The 9,978-nt window shown below is 26.7% G+C and overlaps 1 protein-coding gene across 1 annotated transcript; it reads left to right on the forward strand.

The window, feature by feature from the left end:
* Positions 1-4,670: 4,670 nt before the first annotated feature.
* Positions 4,671-6,882, forward strand: LOC125824453 (uncharacterized). The gene is made up of 4 exons (XM_049503832.1): positions 4,671-4,847; positions 5,213-5,311; positions 5,824-5,975; positions 6,492-6,882. The coding sequence occupies exons 1-4, from the start codon at positions 4,671-4,673 to the stop codon at positions 6,880-6,882; spliced, it is 819 nt and encodes a 272-aa protein (XP_049359789.1).
* The last annotated feature ends 3,096 nt before the right edge of the window (positions 6,883-9,978 follow it).

Raw genomic sequence — 9,978 nt, forward strand, 5'->3', positions numbered from 1 at the left:
TAGTAAATATATACGAGTCTATGAAATGAATATGCACATTTTATGAATTCCAAACGTTTCAATTGTTCTTATTGAATAGTGAGCTAATGAATCCCCTTTTCGTTGCCACTAAATATATGTAGATCAACTTTATTGTAAGTGTCGTTGTGATCATCACCAACTTTACGAAGATTTAATTCTCTTTCAAAAGTTTATAATATTGATTCCGATAAATCTCGATTGAGTGCTTTCGTCTTTTCAAATAATGCCTATACATTCAACTTGTTCTAAAAATAAAGGACTTTAGATGGTAAGTTTTTTTGAATTCCAGAACTTTTGTTCCAAATTATACGTAAAAAAAATAGATTTTATTACGTATCTTATTTATACGATATAATTTTCTAATGAATGAGATTTTCCAACAAAAATAATTTGCAAAAAAAAATAAATACATTGACTCTAGGGCCTTTAAGATCCCACAACAAAGACAATGAAGAGCCAAAAAAGTCAATCAAAACCTAAAAATAACTATATACTAAATTGTTTGCTTTGAATTGGAGTCTCTAATATATAGTATATTAGATTTGAGATCTTGCCCTAGATTTCTGAGATGTTGTTTCCCTCAACTTTTAGTATATCATCACTTTTATACAAAAATATACATAAAATAGTAACGAATAAAATGTCCAGCTTTTATTTTATTAGACGAAGAAATAGCAACGAACTATCAAAGAATTATGTTAACTGTGATCTATTCACCGCTTGATTTAGTAGTAAATTTCATAGTTAACACTTTTTATACAACAACAATAACATATTCAGTGTAAATCTTACGAGTAAGATTCGAGGAGACTAGGATATACGTAGATCTTATATCTCATAAATTAAACATATTATTCAAGTTTTGCCTTTAGATTATTGCCTATATAACTCGAGAAAGTACAATATATTGCATATCAGATAAAAATGTATAAGATTTTTTTTATGAACGAGAAATCTATCAAATTAGCTTACACACGATTTAAACTTTCAATGAATAATATAATGAGTTCGATTTTCTTTATTCTTCATTTAAAATATTAGGCCTTTGTCCACAATCTTTGCATTGAACCAAAACCCAAGGGGTAAAATTGTCTTGAGCTATTATATTAACACTTTTCAATGAGTACAACGATTGATTGACTATAGATAATGGTGGAGCCACATATATCGAAAGTGGCCGATTGAACACACTATCAAAAATAGGAACTTTTGATATATATTTTTTGATGAAATTGATCTAAAATAATTTATCGCAAATTGATTAAAAACATTATCAATGAGCTAAATTCCAACGAATATTGTCAAGAATTTCCATTTTTTTTAGTAGTGATTCTTTAAGAAAAACCTGTGAAATTGTTTTCAATGAATTTATTTCTCTTATATATCCTTTAAAACTTATACATTCAATAAAATCCAAATAAATTACATATTTTCCTATTTTCTTTAAGAAAAAACTGTGAAATTGTTTTATTTCTCTCCACATAATTCTCGTGTGCATCTATCAGTATGTACTATGTACTCCTCTGACTTTGAAAGTGAAATATCTGTTTATCTTGTTTCTTTTTATATATATATAGTGAAATATCAAAAACATATTTAGAGTATATTAATTTTTTGAAGTTTCATATTTGAGCTATAATATATGTTACTCAATTATTTATCAAACAGTCCAATAACTTATTATTTCATGTTCCTACTTGGATGATGGTAATATTTCAATAGGAAACTCACACATCTGATAATTGAGATGTGTTTTGATAAGTAGGTGGTGATAGTTCAGGAGGAAACTAGAACACCTAATAGTGTAGATATAAAATTTGAAAAATCAAAATACTCTATATTTATATTATATATTGCATGTTATCTAATTACTCTCTCCGTCCCTATTTACTTGTCCATATTTCCTTTTTTAGTTGTCCCTATTGAGTTGTCCATTTTGACAAATCAAGAAAGGACAACAAATTTTTTCCTATTATGCCCTTATTTACACTTCTTGAAAATTGTAAAAGTGTATGTTGTTTCCCTCCAATTTATTTCACTTGAATTCAAATAAGTGGTTGTAATTTTGAAGTGAAAAGTTGTCATAAGGGTAAAATTGTAACTTCACTGTGCTAATCATTGTTGCCTTAATCTGTGTGTCATTTCTAAAGTTGACAACTAAAAAGAGACGGAGGGAGTAATTTATATATTAATATACTATGCATAGACCTTCATATTTTACATCCCTAGGAAGACAAGACCATCAAATCAAAATATCACTTCCATAAGACTATATGGCACCTACTCTTTGACCACTTCATAGTTCAAATATAAATCATTAAATTGACAATATCGTCCTTTAATTTTATATGATACAGTATTTCTACGCCAAAATTCATATTAGTATTTTTATGGACTTTATTTATTTGGGAACAACTTCAGATATACGAGATTGAAATTGTGAAAATTTATGTTTGAAGTTTGGGAAATTTTTTAATTGAATTATTTTTGTCTAAAATATGATCATAAGAGTTACATTATATAACATATAATATAAATACACACTAAAAACACTATCAATTTATGGAATGTAATTTTCTGATGAAATGATATCAATTTATATATATTCCGCGTATACATAATTATAGATATATTAAATACTATTAATTATTCATCTGTTGGTTATTTTTAGTTGAAGTGATTGAGTAAGTGGCTATATAATAATTATTTAATAAGGGTTAAATGTGAATAGTTTGTATGGATTGATTGTTTGTTTAAGAAGATATGGGCCTTAGTGATTATTCAGATTCAGAAGCCCAAATTGTTTAAGCCCATTTGAGCAGATAATGCTTTTGATTATTTTATGTCCCTCGTAATAAGTAATTTTTTTTTGGAGGGGGGGGATAAATTAATATTTTCGTATTAAAATATTCTACAAGTAATGTCCATGCATGACTTCAGTTTCTAAAGATTTATGCCTCACTGCTAAGTATAAATTCTATTCCTAAAGGGCAAAACCATCTCATTTGAAGAGGAAAACGTGCAATTTTATGATTCAAACAAAATAGACAAATAACACAAATACGGAAATACCCACTTTTAAATATCAAAATAATATTATCAGTATATAACGACTAATTACTCTAATAGCTAAAAGAAAATCCAAACAAATGAGGCTATCATCAAAACCGGAGCTTGAATTTTCACTGAGAGGTAAACATACGAAGAAGTCAAAGCAATTTAACATCCAATTAATGTAGCTGAGAAATAATTTTAACTTTATAAACAATGTAATTTTTCTACGAATAGAGAGTTCCTATGATCCCCTTGTAGTACCCTAGCTTCGTCAATGCCTATTATATATAGATTTGATTGCACACGATGACCTACTATGTAATGTAAGATTGGATCTAAAAGCCCTGATACAGATTCAGTCTAACTCATTTATTATTAAAATTCAGTTAATAACACTTCACCGTTTTAAAATTCAAAACTGGTAAAATTAAAATCTTACGTAATGCATTGGGAAAATGAGTAGTATGGTCCAATATAGCAGAGATACCGACCCAACACTATACTGCAAAAAGAGTCACGTATTTATATTGGTATTAATTAATTAGTAGTTTCATTTCATTAAAATACAACTGCAATTCAGTAATCAATTTTTTAAAATAAAAAAATTGTTGCATTGGGTTGCGGACCATCTAAAAATTTGTCATCTCATACCATGCAAAATTAAATAAGAAAAAATAAAATAAAATAAAGTACATAATAATAATAATAATTTCTCTTGAAAATGTATATATATAAAAAGAACACAATAAAGATAGACCATCTTTTAATTTCTGCAAATTAAGAAGCAAAAGCTTTCTGAGTGTCTTGAGTAAACTACTTCAAAATCAAAAGGTATATATAACATATAATTATGACATTTTCAAATATTCACTCATGTTATGATTTTCTACATTTTTAATATTTCGATCTGATCCATCATTTGGTTTATATTTTTCATATAGCATTTAGATCGAATGATTTCATGAAATTAGAATTTCTATAACTTCACTTTCAATTTTGCGCATGTGCTATCCGCATTGTATTTAGGTTCGTATGAATTCGTCTTTTGAATTATACCAAATTGAGCCCCAAAAATATGTGTATCGTGTGATCACTTGAACTTAGCCTTATAAAGTTCTTCACTTTCATCTACCAATTCAATGTGGGATTCACTTAAGTATTGTATTTGCTTCTTCATATAAAGGTAAATTCAGAATTTAAATTTAATGGAGTTAGCTTTTTAAGGTTCTTCACACTAATTTACATTGTACTTTCAGAGTTATCAATGACTCAAAATTTAATATTTATTGAATTCTTAATAATAATCACATCTATATTAATATTTCGTCTTGAACATACTAAAATCAGTTGAACCCATTGATCATAAGTTGCATTCTCTTATGCTTCTCTTTATGAGAAGAAGCACAAAGAACCACATAAATCAGAAATTAGCTATGAAATTCGTCATTGATCTGTCAATGAATAGCCAATATAAGCAACATGAATTTTCGATACTCTTATCATTAAATAAAACTAGCGATAATTTTTTGATTATTTAGCGATAGAAATTGTCCGTTTGGCTAATTCATTTTTTCTTTCTTTTGTAGTATAATAAAATGGGGTCAACAATGTATGAAACATCAGAATATCACAAGAAGACTTGTACTAAACAAATTGATACATCACTTGGGAATATGCTATTATATGGTGCTGGCTCTGATCTTATCAAAAGTGAACTTGGTGCTTATGGAGAAAAAGTCTTAGGTTCAAGTTCTTCCTATGTTCAAAGCAATGTAAGTATACCTTTTTTGTTTTGGAAAAATATATAACGATATCATTTGTCTGTATATTTTTGACTGTTCCAATGAGATATTATTATAAAGAATATATAATATACATAGAATATGAAATTCGCTTCTAAGAAAAAATTGATTGTTATAATACAATATTGTTTTAGGAAACAACTGCCATAGATTGATCTGATTGCATTGTACGTACTTTTCAAAAGTGTCTTTTCTGGAAAGTATTGCTAATTTTAATTATTGACTTTTTGAAAATTTCCAATAGTTAATATTAGAATGTGGATGCTGTTTATTTATTTTAGAGAAATTATTGCACTATATTTTCCATTTTATTAATTTCTTTTTACTACATATAGATTGGCAGATACATTTCTAACCCACAGTACTATTTTCAAGTGAATGAAGATTATGTGAAAAACAAATTGAAGGTGATTTTGTTCCCATTTCTTCACAAGGTAAAGTCCACAACATTTTGTATATTAATTTATTTGCTTAAAGTTTAAATTATATATACTGACAGCATAAATAATATTTACACAATCATTTGTGTAATTACATGTGATTTCTATGATAAATATTAGTAATTAATAACTTGATACAAATTGTAATTTACTAGCCCACTATTATAGGTTAAACAATATTGATAGTATATTTTTAAAAAAAAGGTGTTGTTAGTCACTATAACAAAGGAGACATTTAGTGACAATAAAATTTTCTTTACAATAATATTTAGCGATAATTGAGTTAATGTCATTATATTCAGAATTGTTAAAACCTTTAGCGATATTTATATAAGGTGTTGTTTATAAATACTCATTTTATTATCTCTGCTAAATATAATACAACTGCAATTATGTTATTACAACACAATTCTTTTATTTGTTATAGTGCGTGTATATAACTTAATATATCCTTTTTTTTAATTCAAAATATGAATGATTTTTTAATTATATAAATATGTTTTTAGGGACATTGGATGAGAGCTGGAGATATGGTTGGAGGAGAATTTTCATTCAAACCTCCAATTTATGATATAAATGCACCTAATTTGTACATCCCTATGATGGCTTTTGGTACTTATTTGGTTCTTGCTGGCTATTTTTTGGGCATTACCACCAAGTAAGTTTCTTAAAATGAATTTCCATCTTTATATATGATTATTATTAGGTTGGAAATTAAATCTTAATATATTACTTAGTTAGTCGGCTATCTGAACTTTTACTTTGTTGGTAATTTCCAACAAAAAAAAAATGATCTACATTGGTTACATTTCAAGCTTATCATCAATCTAATACTTTAATACAGTGAGAAGCCAAGTTAAGTTTCGTTTTTAGCTTTAACAAGCATGTGACCGTCTGAACATATATACTAGCCTATATATGCTCTATCAACATTCTAAAATCTTGTCTCTATACTGATAATTCAATGGATGAAATTATATATCGATAATATAAAATATTTTTTACACTGTCAACGCGATTGAATTTGTGATAGTATACCATATTAACCAATTAGTACTACTTATCATATAAATTTACGTGTAATTACTTTTAAAAATGACTTAATTATGTATATATATTCTTAACACGATCATCAATGTATAGAACTTAAACTCTGTATAATTTTTTATTATAGGTTTAGTCCAGAAGCATTAGGTGTGCAATTCACAACAGGACTACTTTGTTGGCTCTTGCAAATTCTCATACTTGAAGCCACATTACACTCTTTAGGAAGTGGAGAAGTGCCACTTCTTGATATTGTTGCTTATGGTGGCTATATTTTTGTGAATGCATCAATTATTTTGCTATGTAGGGTAATTTGGGATTATGCATTTTACTTTGTAACAATTTTTGAATGTTTTTGTATGGGGGTGTTCTTGATAAAGACCATGAAGAGGATCTTAATTGGTGAAGTAAGAAGCTTTGAGAAGCATTCAACAAAGAGGAATTACCTTTTGCTTCTCATGGCTTTGTCCCAAATTCCCTTGCTTTTTTGGTTAGGAAATGTTGGTGTTGGAGCTAAGTGAATGAACTCTGAGGCACGGAGTCAGAATTTGAAATTTATGGAGTTTAGTTATTTTGTATTATTGGGTTTATAATCAATAATTTATAGATATATTAGGTTTATAGTTAATTAATTATTCAGTTCACAATTAACAAATGGTGTTGTGATTCAATTGTACCAGTAAAGGTGTTATGATTCAATGGAGCAATGCAAACAGAATTGTCCCCAATGGCCTCCTAATCATAATTAGTATTAATTAATTAACAAATTCTCTACTATATAAGAGTTTTGTTAAACATTAAGCTTCATATATGAAAATATTGGAAAAATATTACAATATTAATGTTGATTACAAGTGCCAAATTAGTAATATTTAGCGATATGTTATATTTTGTTTTGTATGAATCTCTATTTTTTTGTATTTTAATATTAATCGATGAGAGTTTGACATAGGGAGTTATAATTTTCTCTCTTTTTCTTGATACGGTATGTAATAATTCTCAATATTTCGAAAAACTATTGCTGATACTATACTATAAAGAGATTCTCTAATCTAAAAATGAAAGAATATTGAGAAAATAATTTAACTATATTTGAAACAAATTGAAATTGAAATTAAAATTAAGATACTCACTTTATTTCTTTTTAGTACTCCCTCCGTCCCATTTAATATGTCACCTTTTTACTTTGCACTTGCATTAAGAAATAATGTAACTTTACCCTTCTACCCTTATTTAATGTTTGTTTAAGTCAACTTTATAATAAATGATTAATACATTTTCAAGATTAATTAACTACTCTATCAAGGATATAATACGCAAAATATGGTAATTTATGTATAGAATTTATAAAATGACAAGTATTGTGGTCCAACTATTTATAGAAAGGGTTGCCATATAAAATGGGACGGAGGGAGTAGTAAGGTAAGGTTTTATACTATCCTTAAGAAAAAACTAATTAGAAGTATAATTTGACTATTATATCCCTTGTTAATCTTTAATTTTTATTTATTTACGTGCCTCTTAATTGTAGAATATTTAATGCTAAATTAATCCTGTCTTGCTTATTTAAATTAATAACAAAAGGGTGGGGTCATCATTTAATGAATTTAATTAATGATTTTTGATAAGAATTTCTCCAAAATGGCAAAATGATACGCCATATCAACTTATCAATTCTTAACCACTATAAATATCTATGAAAAATGTATTTTATTCAATCACTTCAAAATTATTTTTCACAAAAAAACTCAAAATTACTTGAGAAAATAATGGTCATCACCAAGCAATTGATTTTCCTCATTTTACTTATTTTTGTCTTCTTCCCTGCTAATGAATGTAAGTATGATTAAGAAAATTCATTCTTCATTATATTTCAAATTAGAATTAGTTATGAACTTCATCGTTAAATTTTTGTTGCTAACATGTTTATCTATGAAATAGAATTTGTTCGATGCTAATTTCGATCTTTGTATAATTAGAGTTTGCTTTATATTTAAAACAAACTCGGTATCTAATATTAATATTAGAGATTTATAGCTAATTTGAATTCATGTTGCGTAAGGCTAATTAAAGAAAAAAATGTTTCCAACGAGGACTTATTGTCATATCTAGGCATAGGCAGAGCTTGCAAGAGATTCAAATGAACCCCTTCATCTAAAAAATATACTGTATATACGAGGTTAATTTCTCTTATTACGATATATAGTAGTTGCTGAATCTTCTTGATTTCTTTTTTTTTTTTTTACTCTTTATAGTTTTTTTAATGATCTCTTTTAATCATATTCAAAATTTCTGATTGAGATTAGTACATGGATAGTATCCTTTCCACAACAATCCTTGAAAGTAAATAAAATGAAATTTACTCTGATTTAATTATGTTGGATTCTTTTCTTTCATCTTAATAATCATTTATATTTTATTTATTTTTAATTATTTTTATCTTTTTATAAAAAAAATTAGGTGAAGAAGTGATTGATACATTGAGTATCAAAGATAGGAGACTTATTAATCTTGGCAAGTGTTTCAAAGATAGGATATTTCATTTTATTGCGTGTATTAGTTCTCTATCTATATCTCATTTCACAAACATATACATGTTTTATCATCATGTTGCGCTTAACTTTTCTATTATATCCTTTATTAATTTTTATATTTTATTTATTTCTGTACCTCTTAATTGTAGAATAAATAATGCTAAAAGACAAAGTTGAAAAAAGTTAATTAATCCACTCTTAATTATTTAAATTAACAACTATTTTAAAGTAAGTATTTTAGTAAACATAACAACTAAAAAAGGAACGAGCGAATCACAAGAGATTCAGATGAATCCCTTCATCTAAAAATTATACCTTATATATAAGGTCAATTTTTTTTCTATATATATAATAAATGTTGAATCTTCTTGACTTCTCGTTTCTTACCTCTTTATAGTTTTTAATGATCTCTTTTAATGAAAAACTGACTTTGTCACCTATAATCAAGAACTCAAACCCGAAATTTCTGATTGAATCAACATAGGGATCATATCTTTCTCACAACAATTCTTGATAGTAAATAAAATAAAATTTGCTCTGATTTAATTATGTTGGATTTTTTCTCTCATCTTATTAATAATCATTTATGTTTTTTTTCTTTCTTTTAAATCTAGGTGAAGAAGTGATTGATAAATTGAGTATTAAAGATAGGAGACTTATTAATCTTGGCAAGTGTATCTGGATAGCATATGAATGGTGTTGTGATACACGTTTAGACCCTTTATTTTGTTATGATTCAATGGATGAATGTTCACATAATTGTCCCCATTGGCCTCCTCCTCATAATTAGTAGTAATTAATTAACAAATCCTCTTCTTTAAGAGTTTTGTTAAACATTTTATGAATCTTCATATATGAAATTATTACAATATTAATTCCATGATACAACATGAATATTTCATTTTATTGTGTGTATTAATACTCAAACTATATCTCATTTCACAAACATATATATGTTTTATCATGTTGCGCTTAACTTTTCTTGTGCTTAATTCAGAATTTCGTATGAAAGTTTAATGAGAGGAGTTGCAATTTTCTCTTTTTTCTTAAGATTGATCTAAGTTTGTTGTAATAATATCATAA

Source organism: Solanum verrucosum, unplaced genomic scaffold (genome assembly GCF_900185275.1).
Source record: "Solanum verrucosum unplaced genomic scaffold, falcon-dt-bn FXZP01000022.1, whole genome shotgun sequence".
Lineage (NCBI taxonomy): Eukaryota > Viridiplantae > Streptophyta > Magnoliopsida > Solanales > Solanaceae > Solanum > Solanum verrucosum.